A 26,439-nucleotide genomic window follows, 5' to 3' on the forward strand; every position below is an offset into this window, starting at 1 on the left:
AAAATACAATTCAATAATTTTTATTAAAAAATAATGTAAGTATATAATTGATGCTACAGTATATTGTATTAAACAGTTATATTTTAATTTTATATTTTATATATTATATTATATATACTTTAATTCTAATTCTAATAAATAAAATAATTTTAATTCTCGAATGTCTTTGTACCAGACAATACAACAGATTGATATTATTTTTATTTTTAATTTTACAACTGTCAAACTATTAATCTTCACGATGGCAGTTTATTTTGACGTAATGAATGCACTTTAGAAGTTTGCCCAAGTATTTTGGAAACACCCTGTATATCATGAATCTTTATATCACACACAATATAACTTAATTAATTAATGTATTAAATAAAAATCAACTGTGTTGATATTTTTTTAAGAAGATTTAAATATTGAAAAATTCTTTTTTTTTCAATGGAAGAGGAGATTCAAAATTTCTTCAATGGAAGAAATTAAGAAAAAGAGACTTATTTAAATAGACCTAAAAGAAGGTTTGTTTTACTGAAATTTTGACTCTTTTGACAGCTAGTTTACAATTACATTGTTAAAGAGCTTTTTCTTCTTCTTAAAGAGTGTAAAAAAATTTTGATAAAAATGCTACTTTAACATAAAAATCTCATTTAAAAAATCTTAAAAATAAGGCTTAATAAAAGAAGAAATCCCGCAATAATAATAAAAAAGTTGCTATTTTAGAATGATGGAAAACGTTTAATTTAACAATTTATTTCTTTGTTTTAACATTAAGAATTATGTGCAAAAATTGTTTAAGTTTCTTCCGTATATAAATTATTTTTGTTTTTATCGTAAGAAGAGGAAAGCGAGATCAAAAGAAACTTTTAAAAAAAGATTAAGATTAATCGAAGGCTAATCGATCGTGAAAATTATTCGTTTCGGCAAGGACGCACGCGAGATTCTAATATGATATAGCAAAACGTCATCCGCGCTGATGACGTTCGCTCGCGACCTCGATTTTCGCGAACGTCTGTCTATTTTTCATCGCGGAATTTCCCCGACACGACGACTCGCGAACCACCTTGATGATTCTCTTATTGCGACTTTTGTGCGATCTCTTTAATTCGAGCTACGCGCCGTAAACACGTGCGTCTTTCGTGCGAACGCGAGCGCGAAATAAAGTAAATAAAGAAATCTGCTCTCGCGCGCAAACAAAGTTTGCGATCCGCGAACGAGAGTTCAATGCATTCTCATTTCCGGTCTTTTAGACCTCGCAGCATCTATTTCATTTCCTCTCAATAAAAGTTCTTGAAAAAATTTATATATATATATATATATATATATATATATATAAATCAATTTTAATTCACAAAATGTACAGGTATATATTTAGCAGAGTTATAATAACTATAGTTATTATAACTATAATAACTATAGTTAATTATAATTAAAAGTTAAAAAAGTTTAAAAATTAATAACTTTTAATTTAGCTTAATTTAATTTTAAATGTATTAGTTTTTAACTAATTATTTGTGACCTTAAACTTATTAACTTTTTTCCTAAGTTAAATTGTTTTTATCTCTGAATACTATATTATTTATTTTTTATAAGTTATCAGGGTGTCTAGCGAAACAAGGTTAAGAAATTCAAAGACATTTCCAGGATTTCCAGGACAAAAAAGTATTTTTTTCCAGGAATTTTTTTATTAATTAAAAGCATATGAAAGTTGATTAGAAACAAAAACATAAATTATATATATATATATATATATATATTCTCTTTTTATTTAAGATTTAATTAAATAATTAAATTAACTTAAACTTTGGTACTTTTGTACACCCGCCTTTTGGCAACTTTGAACTGAGTATCATCGCGCGCATATGCTTTGTCTTTGGCGCGTACATCGTCTCATAGACATCTCTATCAATATTATGAACGTCTACCAAAAGAAAGGGTACAAATCGCGATTGAGATTAAGAGAAAAGTATAGATATCTGCATTGAAAATTCCTGTAAAAATATTTTTATACAAACATTAACATTTTCAAGGATAAGTAAGAAAAATTCAGGATATAATGAAAAAAATACACATTATTCCAGGATTTTCAGGACATAAAAAAAAATCAAGGACAATTCCAGGATTTTAAGGATTTCCAAGACCGCTCGACACCCTGGTTATAAACGTAATATTTTTAAATTAAAGTATTATTAATTTTTATGTTTATTTGTCATCAATTAATTTAATTGTAACTTAACTTTAACTGAATTAATTTTTTGTTTATGCAACTTTTAATTTATCTAAATTAATTTTATAAGCAACTAATTTTAACTTACCTTATAGTTTAAAAAAATTATTAACTTATCCAATCCTGATATTTAGTATAGAAAATATATTGTTTAGTGTGAAAAGTTAAAAACAAGACTTGAAAATTCTGGTTTTAATGTAACTGCGTACATGAAGAGAGAATAAAATAATAAATTTATAAATATTTAGTTAATGCTAAAAATAACTTTAAGAATCTTTCATAGAAGAATAGACTAGTTTTCGACTTTTTTTGATAAATCTTGGAAACTTTCAAGATAGCAAAAAATGTTTCATACAAAATGTTCACAGTAAAAACATCTTCAATTATAATTATATTAATAAAATTAAAAAAAATTTTTTTTCAAAAATTATTTCTAAATTTTTTAAAAATTTATTGATTTAAAGAGTAATTTTTTAATTTTAAATCATTTTTAACATTAAAAATTATGATAATTAAACATTTCTAAACTCATTCATTTATACCTCCTATATGTATGAAAAATTGTATTAAAATCAGAATTATTTAGTTAATAAGTTAATTATATTAATTGAATAAACATTAATTAATTAATAAAACTTAATCAAATAATAAATTAATAAGTTAATAAAATAATTAATAAAAATAAATAAGAAATAAATAAAAATTTATGAATTAATTAATAATGATACTTAAATGTATTTAGAGCATAATATAATAAGAGGTATTGTAAATAGTTGCAAGATGCTTGTTTAACAATCTATATATATATATATATATATTCACCTATATCCACTTTATATATAATAACAATGAGCGACAATACATCAGTTTGCATACGCGATACGCACAATATCTTAAAATTACAACCACATAGAAATGCTTATGGATGGATTTCGCTATATAATAATGTATATATGTATAATACGAAGCTACTTCGTCAAAATTCATAAAAGTTCTGATCGTCGAGATATATCGCCGATGTAGGCTAAAGCAGTAAAATTCTTTGATTATAGGTTCAACAGTCAGAAGAATTTATATATATATTCACATTTTTGCATTTGGCAGTTAGAAGTGATTATCCGACCGCCTTCGACGGACTTAATTAATTAAGTCGAAGGCATTTTAGGCAAATCGAGAAATCGAATGACCACCTCTAACATTAATTAATAAATAAAGCACTAAAAATCTTTTCAGCTTCCTCAGCATCCTATACAACCATACGTTTCCATTTACCTCTTTAATGCGCGAACATATATATAGTTTATAATATCATTTGGTACGCGGTTTATTCCAATTCAAGGATATGTTTGTAGAGTTCGTGTGATTTAAGTCATTTGGCACCGTTCGCGAAATTAAATAAAATATACTGAGAAATGTCAAAAGTTATGGCATCCAATTTCTCATTTTCTTTCTGGTATAATCACAATTTGAGAATTATTATTTGTAATATACATATATATTTATTCCGATATTAATATATGTATATATTTTATATATAAATAGACATAATAAATAATAAAATGTTTCGTAAATTAAAATGCAGAAAATAATTCACAAATTATCGCACAAATTTTGGGGCGATGCATCATTGAACTATCTGATATCCATTTTTATAATCGTGACCGATCAATATTTTGATCTACAGATCGTTTGATAAATTTGCATATATTATAATAATGTATTTCTTACATTTATATTCACGAATCTAATATGTATTGAAATTATTATTAATTTCTTTTATTATGTTAGAAATTGCACCGTGCTTAAAGTAAACTTTTTTTAGACGATTGATTCTTTCGCAAACGACATTTATTATGTGGGTACGTGTGTGTGTTGTGTGTGTATACGTATAATAATATAATAATATAATAATATATTAATCTTAACGCGAGTTTGGTGTTTTCTCTTGGTGAACAATACCTCATATCTCTGAGTATTGTTTATTCAGCTACGTATGCAATGCAAATTGCAACACAAGGATTAATTACTAGAAGCCTTTACGTACACGAGATTGTATTTATTCAAATAATATATATATATATATACATATACAGGGTGATTTATTTTGATCGCCCAAGGCAATATTTTGAAAATTATAAGAAATACGAAAAAATGTGTCCAACTAAAGTTTTTTACTTCGAGGGGGACATAAAATGGTGTCATTGGTTTAATCTTGTATAATTATTTGAAGGTCACGTAAAAATCACCTTCAATTTCTTAAATGGAATCTATTTTTTATTGCATATTCTTGTAGATGTAGCTTATCTCGAGAGCTTTTGTTTGAAACATTTTTCGTGTCCCTCAGAGTTTTCGAAATATTTGCCTGGAGCGATTAAAATAAATCACCCTGTATATGTATATATATATATATATATATATTTTTTAAATTTAGATATATATATATATGCGTAACACACATAGGCAGAAGTTCGTTTAATTCTGCAAAGCGCGAAAGTGTTACGCGTGAAAGTCGAATTGCAATTATTAATGTTAAATTTTGTACATGAAATATATATATAGAAAATAATATAATATCTCTTTATTTAAAATTTTAAGAGAAGATCTGTTCCCGTGTCGATTTTATCCGATTTGTCGTCAAAAATTGGCTATCAATGCACACTTGACCGAATAAATCGATGATTATATTTCCTTATCACGTATTCTCTTATCTCTCTCATTTAAATAGCGGTAAAATTCGATTAATATATATTGACTGAACGTATTTTGGAACAGCTATGGCGTAAATATTTAAACTTCTTCGTACAATGTGACATTACATGTTTAATAAATGTTACATAAGTATCCGAAAGTTTGGAAAATAATGTATCGTTACGTAATGTTGTAATAATACTACTAATATACGTATTCTTCTAAAATATTGTACTATTGTAAATATATAGTAAAAAGAGAAGGGAAAAGAGAGTATATACGTACAAGATACAAGATTTGTGATCCGGAATTTTGCATCAATGGAATGTTATCTATACTGTTGGATCGTTTTCTTTGTTCCCTATAATTCTGTGCATATGATACAAATATCTCTCTGTGCAATGTGTCTCAAACAGTCTGGTAACAGTATAACAAATGTAATATTAAAAATGACATCAACATCATTCAAAAATCGATGCATCGTCGTGTTTATACGTTATCTAGTCATTACAGCAGAGAAAGAAAATGCGAAATCACAATATTATTTCATTATCAAGAATACCGCTACATTTTTTTCTCTACTCGCGGGAAATTTCTTCTTCCCTTTAGGCTCCTGGATCCTCGCCGCGACCATGTTAGATTGTGACGTGAGAAAGCACGCGTTGAAAATTCGCTGAAACACTACTTTAGATGGCTTTATCACGCTTTTAAAATACCTCAAAAACTATTCTTCTCCTTTCACAGTCAATTAACAATTACTTTATATATTATATTTTACAGTTGTTGATTGATTATAAAGGAAAAAGGATTTTTTTATTTCAAAATGGCATCTAAGAACTTTTAGCGTGTGTTTTCTCGCCTCTGACGTCACAATTCCAACATGGTCGGGGAGGTGCCAGGAATCTTAAAGCTGCCGAACGTGTTCTTCTTGTTAAGACTCCTTGCCGGTCTCCGGTCGGTCTATCGCCTCCTGCGCGTGTTGCAAGCCGGCACAGTAATGCAGAAGCAGCACGCTCAACGCCTGCACTCGCAGATCGCTCTGCGCGATCAGTTTCATGCTGTCTGCATTATGGGACAGCTCTAATCTCGAGGTAGTTTCGGCGTCCAACGCATTCTTCAATTTGCCCATCTGTGAGAGATGCACATCGTCGAGTTATTAATGTTAAAATAATCTTGAAAGTTTGAGAGTTCTTCTGATTATCCAAATCCCTCAGTCAAGGATTCTCTGAATTCTTCAATTCTGAATTCAATAATCCTAATCATGGATTCTAGACCTAAAGAATGAACCATTCGCGAATACTCGATCCATCTTAACATTATTTGTTTGAGAGTTCTTGATTTTCTGAATAGGTATTTTAATGGACAAATCCTTGAATTCTTGGCTTCTTCAATTCTGAATTAAACAATCCATGAATTTCTCTAGACGCGGATGCTCGAGTCCATCTTAAGGGGATGCTGCAAATATGTTTTTACCGACCGAATGCGAATATTTAGTTTTCTTTATATATCTTTTTATTGACTATACTGATCAATAAATCCTTTTCCACGATTAAAATAGTTATAAAAACGGACCGAGCGAGCTATGATTGCATATATAAATGATATAAAAATCAAAAATTACAGTTTTGGTATTGACTTCTTTTGTGTCAGTTCGTAACAATACTTATTTAATAAATAAGTTTTGCAGTTCTTGATTTTCTGAATAGGTATTTTAATGGACAAATCCTTGAATTCTTGGCTTCTTCAATTCTGAATTAAGCAATCCATGAATTTCTCTAGACGCGAATGCTCGAGTCCATCTTAAAGGGATGCTGCAAATATGTTTTTACCGACCGAATGCGAATATTTAGTTTTTTTTATATATCTTTTTATTGATTATACTGATCAATCAATCTTTTTCCACGATTAAAATAGTTATAAAAACGGACCGAGCTAGCTATGATTGCATATATAAATGATATAAAAATCAACAATTACAGTTTTGGTATTGACTTCTTTTGTGTCAGTTCGTAACAATACTTATTTAATAAATAAGTTTTGCAGTTTGTCTGTGCATAAAATATAGTATACGCGGTAAGAATAATATGAAGAAATATTAGTAAACACTTAAAAGTGAGATTGTAAGTCTAATAAAAAAGTTATATATTAAAAACGTTTTCACGCATATGTGTTGTATACGTACATATATTTAGATATGTGTGATGCTAACCTATCGGAGTTCGGTCGTCACTCCAGCATCCCCTTAACACTACTTATAAAAGAAGTTTGATTCGCTTACCATGAAATTGATCTTTTCGACGCGTTCCTGCGGCTCCAGGTGCTTGTACAAGAACTTGCCGGTATCCCTGGCTCTTGACATAAGACCGTCGTCCAGATCGCCGGCCACAAGTGGAGCTGCAACACTTGGCTCAGCACCCTCCAAGAGGTCAGGACTTATTCCCAGACCTCCAGCCAATGAGCTCTAAACGTTTCAACAATTCGATCGAAAAATCGATTAATGCGGCGCGATCTATACATAGATATCCTTTTGCTCCCGATGTTATTTTGCTCCCGATGTGTTATTCAAAAAGTGAGAAACATGATCAAGCGATCCGAACCGATGATGCGCAAATGATCTTCATCTACATCTATATATAATGCTTGCTGCTTCCAATGTTAAAGTGCAATTGCAATGCAATGCAGTGCTCATGATGCATTGTGTTTCGGCGAAAATCTTCATCAGTGTGAAAAAAATTGGGCAAGCGAGAAAAATCAATTCAGAATCAGCGGACATCTCTATTTAAGGCTCCTCGCCGACCATGTTGGAATTGTGACGTCACACTTGCTGATCTCTGACGTCACAATCTGACATAGCCGCGGCAAGGACTAGAGTCTAGATACATCATAATTTTTTTAATTCGTGTAATGATTAATTAGATGGAAATTATCTGAAATTCTAAGTCATATTCTACGCACAGTTATCAATTGTTATTACCATGTTGCGTTCTTGCGTGCAAGTTAACGAGTATCTTCAATGGCGAATTTAAGGCATATAACTGAGAAACATGAAGGAATTATTGAAGTAAAGTAAAAGAGGTATAAGCATGGGAATTGCAAGTACATTAAGTATTTTCTGAAAAATATGCCCTTTCTTTTTTTATATGCCTTTTGAGTAGGTGTAGTGGAAGAAAATCAAGCGGAGAAGGTTTCATTTGCGCTCTAATAAAAAATCTTTAATTATTTTCATCAAATAAAATCGCACGTATTAATTTATTGCTAGAATATTTTGTTGCAAATTATTAGCTGAATATAATTTAAAAAAAAATACAAAATATTCCTCAAGAAGTCAATTACAAAAAAAATTATTAACATATTTTTAATTAAAAATAATAATTATTATTTAATTAGAGAATAATTTATAAACAGATTGTAATATATATATTCTCGTATATTTTATTCATATATTAAAATTTTGGTTATTATAAAAATACGTGTCAGAGAGAAAAATTTCTTTTTTCCAAAAATCGACAAAAATCAAGCGCATACGATCCCTCCCCGCTTTGGACGGAGACAACAAATGCGTGTTATTATTCTACCTTGCGGGATGCACAGGGACTTGGGGGAAGACTTCGAGATGCCAGACCAGTACTGGAAGCCGGTGGGGCCAGACAACTGGTACTTCCGGCCTTCTTCAGGCCCAACAGAGTGTTAGCTATACTAGCCTTCACGGCCATCATACTTGCGCCCTGATTAATCGACCAATGGATTTTAAATAGATTAATACCTTTTACATATCACATTGAAAATTTTATAATTTTAATTATTAATTAATATAATAAATTTAATTATAATATAATTAAATAATTATTAATGTAATAAATTTAATTATAATATAATTAAATAATTATTAATATAATAAATTTAATTATAATATAATCAATTAATTATTAATTAATATAATAATTTTAATTAATTAGTTTTCATAAAACAATCGAAATGGTCGCGCTATTTTATTGTTTCATCGATAAAGTATAGAATCTGGATGTCGTGTGCAAAAATTATTACTGTCATTTATTTTAAATATTATTTAGAAATACAAGCACATACCCTATTAAAATGGAAAAAAAATTATAATAAATATATATGAAGATAACTTTCAAATTGAAAAATCTAGATTGTATACTTCACCGAGATAACAGAGGCGTTTTTGTTTAATTGTATGTAATAAATTGTCTACTTGTATGTAATAAATGGTATATGTTCTAAAAAACCAAGGCAAGGTCAAGGTGCAAGCTTGTACAAAAAAAACCTTCACCTCCCCGACGTGCGTATGTTCAATTCGTTTTATTGCCAACAACAGGATGTGAGTCACGCTTAACAATCTCTGCAATCTTTCTATGTACAAAATACGAAGGTAGATGTGTTTTCTCGAGATGCGCGAGTGAGAGATTTTTCATACAATCCTTTAATCACACGATATGTGATACGTCAAGCGCTTCTACATTTCACCGATATGTAATAATGGTAATTATTTGTGAATTCTTTCAGTGCTAAAATGATGTGTCATCGAGATCAATGTTGTACAAAAGATTGACCTTTAACTCTGTGTATAAAAACAATAAATAAATAAAAATAGTATATAAATTAAATGTAAAATGTGTAAAATGAGAATTTAAATTAATTATATAAACATATATATATATATATATATATATATAAAATAAATAATTTTACATAAAATATAATAATAATATAACTATAGTATTATTTATAAAGTATACTTCATTACTTATAATATATATATATATATATATATATATATATATATATATATATGTATGTATAAATAATGAAATATTACCTATATTTCATTATTTATAAAATATACATAAATATATTTTTTAAATACCTTTTTCATTTATATTAATAAAATGTAGATGATGCAAACTGACAATATTTAAATTATAATACAAGAAAAACGAAATATAATTTCTAAAAAATGACAATAAGTCATGATAGTGGAGAATTTGCAAAAATAGTTGATGATTAAATCGATTATATGTTTATATTAAAATTAATATTAATATTGCAGTTAAATAAATGCAAAAAAAACACGTAGCATATATAAATAATTAATATAAATATATAAAATAATAATTTAGTTATCACACTTTTTGCAAAATTCGACTAGAAGGTAAATCATATATTTTTCTTTAAAAAAATATTTATCAATATTAAAAAAAGTAATAAAATATATATATAAATATTTAAAAAATTTAATAAAATAAATTCTCTCTAAAAAAATTAAACGAGTCTTCGAGATATTAAGGTTTTCAGAGAAAAAGGAGCGCTAATACTATAACTGCTACTTTATAATAAAAATATTAGTATTAATTTTAAAACATTGTACTATGCAATAAAATAATTCTGAAAATATAAGTGCACACAAACCAACAAACAAACACACATTCACGCATACTCACACGCATGTTTCTTTTCATTTACACATTGTTAGATAAATATGAATCCGATTTTCCTTAACAAATCTTTGTCAAAATTATGTGTCGATTGTGTGTTTAAAGATATTTTTAGTATGAAGGATCAAGAGCGCGTTCTTTCCTCTCGATCGGAATCTGCCGGTGACCTAAAAGTCCTAGCAGAGAGATTCAAAATCGATGCCGATTATATTTTCGCGAATGGCAAAACGCCTTATAAGGTTCTACGTCTTGAGTACCTGCACGTTATCTTCGCATCCGGTGAGCGAGATCTCCGGGTTCGAGATATCCCCGAGGGAGTTGGACTCGAGCTCGTCCGCCTCCATCGCCAGGGTTGCCAGGCTCTCGGCGCCACAAGTGCTGGACACCTGGCAGCGCGTTTCGCACTTCTTGTGGCAAACCATGCCGCAGTCCCGACACTGCACCGCGTCCTTCAGCCAAATCTGCACAGAAGAATCTCCAAAATAAGAGGAAAATAAAATAAAATAAATATAATATATATATAAATAATAAAATAAACAATATAAATAATAAAATAAATATAAATATAAATAATAATTATTGTGATAGATTCTACTATAGATAAATATATATAGTGTCTCATTATTCCTAAATCTGAATTATTTCCTGATGTGCTCGTGAAAACTAGCTTGCAGCATTCAAAGAAACACTTGTCTGATTTAAAATAATTAAAACAAAAAATATTGTTTTGTAAACTATTATAGATATCTTCTGCATTATGCGCCTGATTTTATATAAACCTCTATTTTCGACAAGTTACAATACAATTATCGATTGACATATTTTTTTCTAAAAGCCGGGTACCTTTTTCGTACAGAAATCGCAGTGCGTAGCTCTATGAAAGTGCGTCCTGATAAAGTCGTGCATTTTTTTATCGGCGACTTCGTCGCTCGAAGTCGGTTGTATTTTGGCAGTTTCCGCATTATCCTTCTTCCCGGAATCGCTGATCGTGTGATTGCTCGGCCGACAGGATTCCCACACGTATGACAGCAGGATATCGCCGTAACACAGCGTTGGATCAAATCCCGAATATCCCTGGAGTTTTATGTAGGATGCCGCTAACGAAGCTTTAAAAGAAAATTCTGATTAATTCTTTAAATTAATTTTTTTAAACTTTAACTTAATTCTTTTAACTTCAATATACAAAAAATACAGGGTTGGGAAGTAACGAGTTACTTGTAACAAAGTTACAGTTACAGTTACTTTTTTTCGGTAACTATAACTTAACTTCGTTACTTTTCTCCATCTGTAACTGTAACTTGGTTACATTTTTTTTAGTAACTAGTAACCATTTTAACAGTTACTTTATTAGTTACTTTTTTTGGAAACATGCGCTAAAAGCATCGTTCAAATATGGTAGCCGAGCCGTTATTAAATTTTGATAACACATGGATCTTCATATGATTTAATCTTTTACCTAAAATTCTCATTTAGTGTACATAAAATAATATAATACATAATTAAGATCGATCAATCACAGTCAAGTATTTAAAAAAATTCTGAAATGTAATAATTGGTCGATTTGCTTGTGACTTTGCGATTACCATTTAGTAAGTTACTAACTATTGTTACTGTTATATATAAAGGTCATTCATACATTGATGGTAATCGCAAAGTCGCAAGCAAATTGATCAATTATTACATTCAAGAATATTTTTAAATATTTGACCGTGATTGTGCATAAAATGTGGGCTCCTTATATTTAAAATAATGTATAATTATTTTTAAAAAGTAACTGAAAAATAACGACTCGTTACTTTTTGAATGTAACTGTAACGAGTTATTTTTTAAAATCGGTAACTTATAACTGTAACTAGTTACTTTTTCAATGAAATAACTGTAACTAGTTATTTTTACAAAGTAACTTTCCCAACCCTGAAAAAATATAAGTAACCTTAGATTAATCCTTAATTAATTTAATTTATAAATCGCCTATTTTCTCCATATGTAAATTCGAGATTAATTTAAATATGAAACTTAGTAATCTCAAATCAAGAGATACAGTTCCGAAGAATTAATTTTTCGCACTTGAGCTCTATGCCGATTTAAAATATCATATATTATTCTTAATATTGGGAGCCGATAAAAATATTTCTCATTTGATTTAATTTATATATTTATTTTATAAAATAATTTTAATCATTTAAATATGATGTTTTTTAAATCGGCCAACAGAGACAAAGCACGAAAAATTAATTATTCGGAACTGTATCTCTTGGTTTGAGATCACTAAGTTCCATATATAAATTAATCTCGAAACTTACATATGGAGAAATAGGCGCGAAAAATATAGGTCCGAAAAGTCGCTGAAGCGGGAATCAAACTCGCGTCTTTCACTTTCCGGGCGACTGCTCTTACCAACTAAGCTATTCAGACCCTTTCGATCCTATATTTTTCATTTGCCTTTTAGTAGATGTTAGTAAATAACGCCGTTTCTTTCTGATTTAATAATTTAATTAACTTATTATATATTATTTATATTATATTGTTATTATATTTATTTTATTTGTTTATTTAATTTATTTTAATAATTTTAATTATTTTATTTTATTTATTTTATGATATAAAATGTAAAAATTAATTTTTTTTTAAATCTAGATAAATCCTTCCATATTAATTACTAAATTTCTTTTAAGAAGACTTATAAAAACTATTGTTTATCACTAAATATTGATTAGAAAATGAATTTTAACTTATAAATGTATATAAAATTAATTGGAGATATAATTTAAGAAAAAGAATATATTCTATAGAGAATCTCACCACTTTCTGGCGGCAATAAGGCATGACATTTCAGGTAATGCCCGGTCGTGGAAGTGCAGCACTGGGCCAGAATCAATTTAATCGGCGCGTTGATGTAGCCTAATAATTTCGGTGGCGTCTCGCTTCCCCTCGCGCGACCCCACACGCCCACGTTCAAGTACTGCAATTCGGAGTCGACCCGAAAGCTCTTGGTCTCGTCGAAGGCGATTAGAGAAGCGTACGGCTTCTCCTTGGTGTTGTAGCAGAGATCGACGACGCTGGTCGCGCTACTCTCGTCCGGCAGGTAGAACTGAACGTTGCTGGACGACGCCGACGACGTGGAGATCAAGGAGATCCGTCGGGACGGCGTCGTGTCGGGCGTCTGCGCGATCTCCTCCGTCTGTATGCTGCTCTTTCGTCTCTTGAACAGCCTGCTGTTGTCCGATCGAGGATCCGTGAGATCGTTGTCAGAGTCCCGGAGGTCGGAGAACTTGATCTGCGTCTCGAACTTTATCTTTCCGGCGTCCTCCGCGCACGGGCTATCCATTCTGCCTACGGAATCGCTCTTCGACGCCTTTCGCTCGGCAAAGGATGTTTTGTCGCCGTCCATCCGCTGCCTTTCCGAGTCCGCCTTCGAGTGCCGCCTCTCTACTCGGATAATGAAGCGCCGCTGCACGGCGGTCTTGACGAACTTGGCCACTTGGTTCATGCTCGATACCTTTTTGCCGTCTACCGCCACCAGGATATCGCCTTTCTTCATCTCGGCGATTGCCGCCGGACTGCCGGACACTATCGTCTCCACCAGAACGCACATCTGACCGATCTCCGGCACCACTTCCTGCTTAAACACCACACCCAACTGTTGAGAGCCCGTCTTGCTGATGATCAGGTCCAGGACCATGTATGGAACGCCGCTGTACTGCGTCAAGTATACCCAGGGCATGGAGTCCACGCTCATGGTGCAGTATACCTCCACCTGCGACATGTCCTCATTGATGGTGGAAGCGATAGGCGCGAGGTTTAGTCTGCTGATCTCTAACAATACAACCTCTAAATAGCCTGGAGTGAGTTGGGTACTGGCGACCTGGAAAAAATTGAAGATATTAAGTACATGTGTGAAAATATAAAGCACATATGAAGATATAAAGTATATATGTAAAAATATGAAATGTATAAAGATATTAATATATATGAGGATATATATGAAGATATATAAAAATATTAAGATATGTGAAGATGTATATAGTACGTATGTGAAGATATATAAAGATATTAATACATATGAAGATATATTATTAATATAATATATATAAAAATATACAGTACATATGTGTAGATATCAAATTCAAATGTGAAGTAAATATATGTGAAAAATACATATATAAAGATATAAAAAGCTATATGAAGATATAACGTTCATATGTGAAGATGTGAAATATATAATGTAATAATATATAAAATTTACATACATATATGAATATATATGAAAATATGTTAAGATATATGAAGATATAAAAAAATAAATATATATGAAGATATATACAGTACATATGTGCAAATATATGAAGATAAAATTCATATGAGAAGATATAAAGTAGATATGTGAAGATATGAAATGTATATATATATGAAGATATTAATAAAAATATTAAGATAGTATATGAAGATAAATAAAGATATTAATATATATGAAGATACGCAGTACATTTGAAAATAAAAGGTACATAGGTGAAGATATAAAATAAATATTGTGCGAAACCAAAATTAAAGCATTATATTAACGCAACAATGAGAAATTAAAATTACAAAAATTCGAATAAACTGAAGCTGAATAAATAAAAGAAACGATTCTTACCTCCGAGAGATCGACAGCCTCGTCGTTCAATCTTCGGAAGAATGGCTTATAACGCATTTTATAACGAGGTAGAGTGTGCTTTCGCTTCACCGCTCTCCTAATCTGACTGGTAATGATCGAGATTATTTGCGGCTGTAATTGACGGCCTTGGAACTGCGACTGCACTTCCAGTTCCAAGATCGGATCCGAGTAGAAACTCAGTGACCAGTGTGTATACGGTACACGAGTAAACTGCAGCCTAGCTTTACCGCTGATACGTTTTACTGCAAAAATCGACAATAATAAATTTATATAATAATTATATAAATTAATATAACAATTATATATCTCCTATTTTTCTTATTTTTATTCTTCAAACGCGTAATAATACCTTGTAATGCCATGTAAGCTGTTTTACCGAGCAGCATCTTAACATCTATAGACAATTGAAAGTTTCCTGAGTAATGTAAATCTAAGGCCAAGTCCAGAGATTCCAGCAGACCCGTGTCGGCGTCGATCTTCGAGTCGGCGACTTCCAAGCCCTTTATCGTCGGAAATTGCGTGCCGAGATTCAAGTCTCTCAACTGCAAGAAGAGTTTATTAAAGACACCATTTGCTTGGTCATTTACAATTTACAAAATCGAAATTAAACACTTCCAATCTTACCTTCACGCTATCCAACAGCTTGGCGGTCGTCGACTGTGTCAACAGCTCCTTGAACTCGTTGTTCAACTTCCTGTAGAGCCACAAACGCACTCGTTCGGCATTTCGCAGCTCGTTGAAGAGAAACTGCAGTGTAAGGTTTATAGCTAGATTCTCATTGCCCTGAGACATCGCCTGACGGGACATGCTGTTGTTGCTGTTCGCCCGTTCTTCCTGCAGCTGCTCCACCAGCTCCTTAGGTAACTGCGCCTTGCCATGCTGTAGCTGCCTCTGTGGCGGAGTGGCCTGAGGTCCCGAATCCAGATACCTCTTGAACAGGTAAAACTGCAGAGCCAAGGTACATATTACACCGCAGATGAATGTAACGACAGCCACCAGAAGCAGTTGCAGACTGTCCATATTAGATTCACTGCCGTCGAGAGTATTCTTCTCTCCTCTCTCTCCTACAGTGAATGTTAAGTGTGGCACTTATTACAGAGTATTGCGTAAGGAACGTTGCACTTATGAAAGAGAGTTTTCAATGTCCATATTAGAGATGTAATTGTCCAAGAGACGATCCTTCCTCTTCATGAATAAGATTCTTTCAAACAAGCATACTTTGATAGATGTCAAACATCCAATCCCTCTTTCCTGAGCATCAGTAAACTCTGAAATAGGCTGTGGGAGCAATTGTGCAAAAAATATTGTTAAAGTGTATGTCCGAGGGAAGAAATCTGAGAGCTGTAATCAGAAAGAGACATAAATAGCATAACATTTTTGTCAAAATAAAAAAAATATTTATTATATAAAAAAAAATTTTTTTTTTTTTAAATTGCAGCATAGAAATTTATTGTTATTACTTTTACTCATACAAAAAAAATTGTATATTATTATTATTTCAATAATATTCTGAATTATTATTTTTATCAATAATATTAATTATTATTATTATTAATTAAAAAGGGAGATCTGCGAAGTAAAATTCGCTTTCATTACAGAACAAAAAGAAAAAAAACTCGCAAAGAAAATCTCTTGTTCTGGGAAAAAAAAAATGTACTTCTATCGCGTCTATTTCGCACAATTTCCAGCTATTTACATTAGGAACTGTCGATGCGGCCGACCTCCTCGGACCCGGCGCATCGCGTCGACTCTCAGCCCCGCGTCCTCGCAGCTCGACGGCTATCCGGAACACTTTCACCCATCGTCGTCGTCCGCGCTCGATCAGCTGAACAGTGGTATATCTTCAGGTGCGCGCGCAGAAGCAACGATTCCTCGGCGTTGATGTGGAACGGCACATTCACATTCACGGGCGACGGTCGCGAGGTCACGTCCCGTGGGGGAGACGCGGGATAAATTCAATTCCCCGCATCGCTCGTCTATCGATCTCCCCGCCTGGCGGCCATCTTCGAGCGCCGCGAGAACAGCTGTCAGCTGTCAAACTCCTGCCAGCTGTCAAACAGATAGAATCGCCCTCGTCGCGGACGAGCGGTTCGAAAAAGTTTTTCCTTTGTAATTATAATTATCTCTCGCATTTGTCAATTTGAATTACAAAACGTGATTTCGATTTAAAAAGCAAAGAAATTCGAATTAAATTCAAAGATACATATTTTGCAGGAAGATTATTATAAATAGTTATTAAAGTTATTTAAGTTTCAATGATTGTGGGAATTTATGTAAATCAAATTATATGTAAAGGTTGTCGGGTAATAAGTATAGTTAATTATAGTTAAAAGTTAAAAAAGTTAATAACTTTTAAATTAGCTTAGTTAATTTAAAATATATTAATTTTGAACTTTAACTATATATATAGTATATATATAGTTATTATTTTGACTTTTATTAACTTTTTTTCCTAAGTTAAGTTGTTTTTATCTCTAAAATACCATATATTTCTTTATAAATAATTAACTATATAATTAAACGTATTATTTTTAAATTATAAAATAAAGTATTATTAATTTTTATGTTTATTTATTATCAATTATAATGGCCAAAAAATTATGTATTATATAGATGCAATGTGGTAATATTTAAAAAAATTTGATCGCAAAAGTATCTATAACTTTAAATGTGAAGATATATATTCTTGCTGTCAAATTTAATAATTTCTAAAAATTTATATAAATTTATATACGAATAAAGATATTGTAAAAATTTTATTAGATATATAAAAATATATAAATATCAATAAATATATAAATAATAAAATAAGTGCGATATTTTTATTTAGAATTATCACATTGGCGAAAAGAAGAAAATCTAAAAAATAAAATCTTTTACACTTGATTATAACTATAAATTCGCATAAAAAAATTTATAATTTTATTAAATTTTCTCGATGTAAAAAATTTAAAACTATACAAAAAAATAGAAATATAAATTATAAAAAAATTTATATAATATTATATAAATATATATAGTTTTTAAATATTTATATTATACATATATATATAAAATATGTATATATATTTATAATTAAAGTAAATATATTTAAATTACAAATACATTTTTAATTGTACATATACATATTACATATTTATTAAAAAAATTAATAAATAAAAAAACGTGTGTAAATATATCTTCGAAACGTCATAAAATAATATTGCCCCTCGAAATAGCCAATGAAATTCGAACGTGACGTCACTCTGCCGCGATCCTGCGCTGTCAACCTCGGGACATCAAAATTCCCCGGTTCTGGTGGAATAACAACAACAATAATAACAAAAACGGCACAACGAAATATCTCTAGCGCGACAACTTCGTCTCGTCAACTCCTCGACTGTCAACGGGGGTTTCGAAAATGCGGGAGATGCACGTCGACTCGGCGTTCCTCTCCTTCGAGTGATATCCGACCCGGTTTGCGGAAGAGTCGCGGAATCATGTGGCCGATGCGGTTGGAGATGACTCGGGACGAATGCAGGAAGTGCTTGCGATGCCTCGGTAAGGTTATGATTGCTCGGAGAAAAAATAGCTTCGCTTCCCGAATTTTTTATTTCGCGACGAAAAAATTCGCCGACCCATGTTTCGATAGAAAAACGGCAAATTAATTTAGAATTATTTTACTCCATTATTTCGCAGCCTCCGGTCTTCGGGAACACCTTGAAAATTCTGCACTTTATTAACCCCGTGGATTTCTTGCCACAAAAATGCCGAATTTTTGGATTTCTCGCGTCGAATTAATTCGCATTTTTCTATTATTTGGCCGAAGCTGAAGTTGGATCTCTGATGTCAAATGTGAAACTAAAAAAAAATGCGAGAGTCTAATTGTCGTAATTGTCTCTCTTACTTTGCGTTAATATTAGAAAACGACCTTTGTATTGCATAGCTTGTAATTAGACAATGCATTTAGCAGTAAAGGAAAACGATGTTATTCGCATTTTTAAGACTCGTAGAATATTTATAAAAAATAATATATATTTTAAAAAATTACATATATATATTTTTTTTTATATTCATCTATAATAGAAAAATATATATATGAAATTCAGATTTTAGAAATAAATTTATTATTATTATAGAAAAATACGTATCATTTTACAATAAAATATTTATTAAATTTACTTTTAAATACTGTGCATTAGAAAAAAAACCTGATTTGTTCTCTTTATCAAAAATTTAAATTTTGAGTGAACCTGAATTTTAATAATACTCAATTAAACATAATTTACAAGCCTTACTTTTGTTTTATGAATTTTTTTTTTTTTTTTTTTTTTTTGCAAATGTGTAACTTTATGTACTTTGTAGAATTGGATGCTTACGGAAGTATGGTCTCTGTCCTACGTGCTCAAGGTCCTTTCACCAATGAGAAACAGAAGTTGTTACAAGAACTCGCTAGAGTGTTACATATTTCTAATGAAAGACATCGCGCTGAGATACGAAGAGCTGTAAATGATGAGAAACTGGCGACAATTGCAGAGCAGTATGTATTTTTTTGCACAATGAATCTAAAACATGTAGGAGAATTAGAAAAAAAAATTAATTATATGGCTAACGAAAATATAATTAAAATGTTCTTTTTTTTAAATAAATGAAAGTAGCTTATTATATTTTGGTAAAAATTGTAGAATGATTATATGTTTAATATAAAATCTCATTGCAGACTTAATGGTCCAAATACTGGGACAGATTGGACTATTGAAGGTCGCCGAACTATTCCTCTTCTGCCAAGATTGAAAGCACGATCCGTCTTCACGACGCTGGCGAATAGTTTGTCTCTTGCAACTGCGGTTGCAAACGAGAAAGAACCTAAGCCAATTATTTTAGAGAACACGACAGGTTCATTAAAAATGATAATTTTACCATGATCTATTTGCGTTATATATATAATTATATAATTTAAGCATGTATGTATATTTCTTTTGTGTACATATATTTGTGTTTTTAACAGCTATTGAAACTGAATCTCAACCTGAACTGAAAATAGAGAAAGACTCATCTGATGTAAAATCATGCAGTTTAAAAAACGATTGCAGTAGCAGCAAAATCTTACACGAAGTAAGATTGTTATAAATTTGCTTAAATGCAATTTTTTGTTTTACTAAAAATGTCTATGTTATATATTTTATATATTACATTTTTATGACTATTGATTATATAATTTGCATATTTTTTAGAATTCAAATCCGGCTGAAGAGAAGGAGATAGATAATAAAGATGAAATAATAAATGAAGCTATTGAAGAACCCATAATATCAAAACGTGCTGAAAAACGCAAATCACCATCTCCGTTGCCAACAGAGCCTCCAAAGAAGGTTCAAGTAGTAGAAGAACCATTAAACAACACTTTTGGTACAATTGAAGATAAACAAGCATCAGAAACTGCTTCTAAACAATTAATACAAACAGTCACGCATACTCCAAATGCTGAAATAATTTCACTTAATCCAATTGATGAGATTTCAGGTTGGTATATATATAATATAATATAAATATATATAAATTATTAAAATTTTATTAAAGATTTTTATTTAATAGATTTTATAAATGTGGAAATGCTCTTTTCTTTAATACAAAAATTTTCAAGTTTAATATGTCTTGCATGATTTTGCATTATTTTTCTTGTGAATCCAGAGATAAATCCAGATACAAAGAGTAGCACAATGGAATCAGGATATCCTAGTGCACAGCCTGGAGTTTCATTAAATAAGCTTGCAGTTACTACAACAATCTCGAATATAGATTGGACAAATTCCAATTTCAAAAAGCTGTTATACAGTAATGTACAGAATAATGTTAGTACAAAAGTAGTGCCAGCAATTTCGAATGTCGTATTGAGCACGTCGTTAAACAAAGTGCATTCGGAGAGTGAAGATTTGCAACATGAAGATAGCACAAGTATGCTTATTTCGATTTTACAATTTATTATTGTTTATATTTGTATTATTATATATATTTATATAAATTGCTTATATAAATTTATTTATATTTTATATATATATAATTTATTTTTATATATTATTTTTATAATATATATTATTTAAAATAATATATATATATATATATATATATTTATATATATTATATATATTATTATTATCTTAACATATTAAAACAGTAAAGTTTCTCTTGTATTCTTGCAGATAATACACAGAAAACTTCTGAGAGATCTGAAAACACTAGTTCAAATTCATCATGCAAGACACAACTTATGGCATCATTTATACACGAAGCCCTAGTGTCAAGTAAGCATTATAGATATTCGTTCCTATTATTAATAATAAGAGTAAAATTAATAAATTTTTTTAAAAATTAGATATGTGTTATTTTTAAACATATTCATATTTTTCTTAAATATATATATAAATTATATAATAAATAAATATATAAAAATGAATACATAGGTTCTCAAGTTCAAATTACACCCGTAGTGTATCCTAGTACTACAGTATCAGTAGCATTATCAGGTGGCCCCGGGCCACCTCAGGTTAAGCAAGCTTCCACAGCGTTAACATGTAAAAAACTGCCATCGGAACAGATTGCCATCAATCATCAGTCCACTGCCAAAACGGTAATTGATTTCACTCCTTTAATATTGTTTTATAAAATCTAATGATATTCTTAAAATTCCACACAGAAAAAAATTACAAAAGTAAGAAATATTTTATCAGTAACATTATTGTGTTTTTCAGGGTGCTATGATAAATTCTAAGAAAGTTGTAAATATGTCTCATTACCGTAATGCTAAATTAAACACTAAGACTAATGTGATCGTCATTCAAAAGGCTCACGCACAAGGCGTAAAATTATCACACGCAGGCAAGGTAGTCTAATGAATTAATCTTATATAATTATATAGGGTGTCTTATTTTAAAAAATATGCTTGATTATGATTTTTAGAAAATAATGTTTCGAAAGTTGTTTGGTTTTAAGGGGGAAAAAATTGATAATCTTAAATTTTAATTATGGATAATGACTCCCCTCTTGAAAAATGTTTCAAGGTCATTTCAAGGTCAATCTTGTTTTATTTTTAATGGATGCTAATTTCATTTTTTATATTTAAATCGATTTCAGATCTAATGCATCTGTTTTAGGAAGTGTTAGGAAAGGTGATAATGGGTGGGAAGAATCTATGCATTACGACAAACCAGCATAATAATAATGCGAACTCGATCAGTGTTCAACCCCATCATATCTCTCTGAACAATGGAGATCAAACGAAGACTCCGCTGCCGATTGTAAACTCGCCGCAGAATGCAGAATCCGCCTATACGAATATAAACGTGAGTTTATATTTTTCATATTTGATTCGATTTTTCCTCGTCAGAATTTTCTATCTGAATATTATTACTAACATCACCTGCACAAAATAATGCGCAACGTTATTCCTTATAATACCATATATAATGAACGGTTAAAAATATTATATAAGAATATTATATAGATTAATTAAGAATTAATTAAGTATAAGAAATATATATAAAAGAATATTATAAGAATTAATTATAATAATATAAACGAATAAAAGAATATTATAAGAACAAATGAGAAAATATATACATATAATGAAGTCAAATATTTTTAAATTGGAATACATTTTTTTAATTTTTTTCCAGTTTAAACAAGTAGTGGATGTATCCGCAAATTTACGGCACGACTCCAACAAGAACAAGCTCTTCTCGCAATTTTTGGAAAGAGCTACGAAGTTGCACGTGCAACATAAGACTGTGATACAAAACGTGAATGTGCAGCAGAAGGATTGCAGCAGCATCGCAAATACGACTGATCGAGATTCATCTCCAAAAGCAGATTCCGCAATGGAGGAAAAACATAGGTCAGTTAAGAAAAAAAAATATATTGATAGATGCTAACTTTTTTTAATTTGTAAGGCTTCTCGCTATGTCAGATTGTGACGTCAGAGGCAAGAAAGCAAACGCTGAAAATTCTTAGATGCCATTTTTAAATGAAGATATTTTGAAACAGTACTTTAGATGGCTTTAGCACACTTTTTCGCCTTTGATTTCGCCACAATTTTAACATGGTCAATAATGAATTTTGAGAATATTTTGATAAATTAACATTCATCTTTCTCTTGTAGAAACTGTCAGGCAGTGAAGTCATTAGATTCCTCAAAATCACAGGAGAGTAAAGAATTTATTAGGCCAAATCAAATCGCCAATACGCAAGGTATTTTATGCAATAAATATATAGATTGTCTTATAATTTTAAACTTTATTTTAATAAAAGAAATGAGAGTGTGTTATCAAAATTCAAATTATGAATTTGTCCCTTATTTATCCAAGTTTCGAATTTTTTAAATATTTGACTTCATTATATGTATATATTTTCTCATTTTTGTTCTTATAATATTTTTTTATTTTATATTTATATTCTTATAATTAATTCTTATAATATTCTTTTATATTATATATACAGGGTGTCCGGTAACTAACGGACCAACGATTACAAATTGATTCTTTGGTCAATTTGGGAACGATTTTTCCTCAGCAAAAATGTCGAAAAAGGTCATCATTTTTTACAACTTTCCAATATTTGTCATTATGTATCTTTATAACTAAGCCTCAAATTAAAATTTTATTATAGTAGACTCTACCTGAAATTAACTGAAGAATGTAATTATGTTAGACTTTTAACTCCAAAACGTTTAGTTTTCAAAAAACCCATTTTTTTTCAATCGCTTATAACTCGAAAATTATTAACTTCTTAACATTTTTGCTAAGGAAAAATCGTCTCCAAATTGGTCAGAGAATCCGCCCTTCATCATTGGTCCGTTAGTTACCGGACACCCTGTATATATATATTTCTTATACTTAATTAATTCGTAATTAATTTATATAATATTCTTATAATATTTTTAACCATTCATTGTATATGTTATAAGGAATAACATTGCGGATTTATTTTGTGCAGATGATGTTAGTAATAATATTCAGATAGAAAATTCTGACGAGGACGTGAAAACGATTAGCGAGACGATAGACGAGATCACAAATCCGCAACATGTAGAGTATATATTACAAGAAGACAATTACAAGAATTGCGTTTTAGAAGATTCAAGATCGATAGCGACTCTAAATCAAGTGAAGCACGACGATTCGTAACGATTAAAGGAATTTCAACGTTATCGTTGCACGACAGAAAGGCTGATGACTTTTGTATTGAAAAAACACTATATCTAGCTTATATAATATGTATATTTATATGGTATATATTATATAATACATATTAATATATAATACATATACAGGGTGCCCCAGACCTAACGTGACACACGTTAATGGGAGATTCTTGAGGCGATTTGGAGACGATTTTTCCTCAGCACCAATAATTTCGAGTTATAAGCGATTGAAAATAAGGTGCTTTTCGCAAACTAAGCTTTGTAGAAATAAAATATTAACAAAATTACATTTTTTCTTGTAATTTTATGTAGAGTTTACTTTAATAGAATTTTAATTAAGGTTTAGTTACAAAGACACATGATTTCAAAAATTGGGATTCTGCAAAAAATGATGGCCTTCCTCGACATTTTCGCTGAGAAAAATCGTTTCCAAATAACCTTAGGAATTTCCCATAAACGTGAGTTACATTAAGTCTGGGTATCTAATATGTATATATATATATATATATATATTAATAAATGTAATATTATATTATAAAATTATTAATATAATATTATAATAATATATATTATATAATATATATTTTACCCCCCCCCCCACACACACATACACATACTCAGTCCCATAAGAATACATACATGTATGTTTTCATGCATATTTTAACGAGATTTTTACATATATATGCCTATGTTTGCTCGTTAGAAAATGAAATGAATTAGTAATTGGCCTTAGTTGCATACAGAGTGCAATTAAAAGGATGTTCAATCATGAAAATGAGATTCCAGCACTCCGATTCACAAACACATTGATTTATTAATATTAGTTCTGTATATATAAGTGCCAAAATACGATCTGCCGTTAATTTATACTTTTGTAAACAGCCATGACATGCGCATTGTATATTCATTCATTTTTGCTATCAATGTAAATCGCTCTTTTAACATTATTTAATTTCAATTATCACGACTCTATCTTCTGTCAATAGAAAAGAGAGTTGTAAGTTGGAATCCTCGGTGCATTTAGTGCTTCTTTTACCTTGAATGTGTTCGTAAATATAGGGCAGCTATGTAATTTAATATTAAACGCGATTCTTTGATCAAAAATGTCTCATGTAGCTAACTGACGTCAGTTTGCTATTTGGGACATTTTTATTGCATCCACAGCAAAAACAACAAATCTATCCAATTCTTAAGATAATCGAGATAAGAATCAACGATAAATAAAAATTAATTTTGCATGGTAAATGGAAAACCAACCGAACGTGTCAAATTGCATGCGCACACTTGAAAATTTTGTACTTTTGTCCATAAATATATATATATATATATATATATATATATATATATATATATATATATATGTAAAGACTAAAGTTTCTGTAAATGTGATATTATAACGTTAAGTGCTAGAAAATTTAGTTCTTTAAATCTGTCATTTGCTCATGCTACTGTTGCAGCGGCGTATATTGTAAATATTTTGTAAATATATCGATATATACATACTCCGAACTAATCGAAGAAAGGATGATGTTTATTTAAAGCTATGGTACATAAAAATATAATCTTCCATTTCGCCGTAACAAGATGTGAATATTAATTAAATAAAATTCGACGATAGCTTTAGTCATTTTTATTAACAGAAAGAAAAAATATACCGTTCTCTATGTTTGAATATTAACTTGCTCGCATGCGAAGCAAGTTAATAATTTATATTCTTCACTAAGTGCAATTTTTAACAGCAGAAGGTATTATATTTTTCACAAGCAAAATGAGACACTGCCCTTCAATTCGCGATTATTGTGATAATACTCTGTTATTCGGTTTTTGAATTATATATTTTATGTGAAATTTCCGTGTCGAAAGTTGCTAATTATATTTTTGCCTAAATCGTACGAACTTATATTATAATCTTTAGCAATAAATGAGACATTAAATTTTTTTAATCGATCATATGTTGTGCAGGAATCGATCTTGAATTTTTTAAATTTATAACAATTTTATTTTAACTATATAATTTAAGGCTTTCTTAATAAAATTTAATATCGAATATTAAAAAATTATTAAAAGTTACGTGATACTCCGTCAAATTTAGACAAAATCTGTAGTCGAAAATGAAAATTGTGTATAAATACAAACGATGATAATTTATAGTTAATTGTAAAAGAAATAAAGATATTCAAATGTGATTAAAATTGATCCTTCATTCTTTTTAAATGTTTAATAATATTAATACGCACCTTTTTTATGTATC

At 30.1% G+C, this 26,439-nt stretch overlaps 2 protein-coding genes across 6 annotated transcripts; one reads left to right on the plus strand and one right to left on the minus strand.

Annotated features, from left to right (window-relative positions):
- Positions 1–2,996: 2,996 nt before the first annotated feature.
- On the minus strand, positions 2,997–17,040 carry Pdzd8 (PDZ domain containing 8). 4 transcript variants are annotated; one of them, XM_085488056.1, is made up of 10 exons: positions 16,710–17,040; positions 15,638–16,291; positions 15,363–15,555; positions 14,993–15,255; positions 13,159–14,221; positions 11,200–11,462; positions 10,614–10,817; positions 8,476–8,625; positions 7,179–7,361; positions 2,997–6,029 (listed from the first exon to the last, which is right to left on the minus strand). In XM_085488056.1, exons 2-10 carry the CDS (start codon positions 16,031–16,033, stop codon positions 5,832–5,834), a joined length of 2,913 nt encoding a protein of 970 aa, XP_085344182.1. In that variant the 5' UTR covers positions 16,034–16,291; positions 16,710–17,040; the 3' UTR covers positions 2,997–5,831. The 4 variants fall into 4 exon arrangements, with proteins under 4 accessions (XP_085344182.1, XP_029169458.2, XP_085344186.1 ...); XM_029313625.2 differs by having other exon boundaries at positions 15,638–16,354; XM_085488060.1 differs by lacking the exon at positions 8,476–8,625 and having other exon boundaries at positions 15,638–16,354.
- A 1,307-nt stretch (positions 17,041–18,347) lies between these two features.
- Positions 18,348–26,004, plus strand: LOC114939352 (uncharacterized). 2 transcript variants are annotated; one of them, XM_029313624.2, is made up of 13 exons: positions 18,348–18,553; positions 19,358–19,532; positions 19,713–19,888; positions 20,001–20,107; positions 20,227–20,515; positions 20,684–20,947; positions 21,193–21,294; positions 21,454–21,620; positions 21,742–21,873; positions 22,144–22,332; positions 22,666–22,883; positions 23,148–23,236; positions 23,981–26,004. In XM_029313624.2, the coding sequence occupies exons 1-13, from the start codon at positions 18,493–18,495 to the stop codon at positions 24,169–24,171; spliced, it is 2,160 nt and encodes a 719-aa protein (XP_029169457.1). In that variant the 5' UTR covers positions 18,348–18,492; the 3' UTR covers positions 24,172–26,004. The 2 variants fall into 2 exon arrangements, with proteins under 2 accessions (XP_029169457.1, XP_029169456.1); XM_029313623.2 differs by having other exon boundaries at positions 21,481–21,620.
- The last annotated feature ends 435 nt before the right edge of the window (positions 26,005–26,439 follow it).

The sequence above is a fragment of the Nylanderia fulva genome, unplaced genomic scaffold, assembly GCF_048542155.1.
Source record: "Nylanderia fulva isolate GAGA-0341 unplaced genomic scaffold, ASM4854215v1 Scaffold110, whole genome shotgun sequence".
Taxonomy (NCBI): domain Eukaryota; kingdom Metazoa; phylum Arthropoda; class Insecta; order Hymenoptera; family Formicidae; genus Nylanderia; species Nylanderia fulva.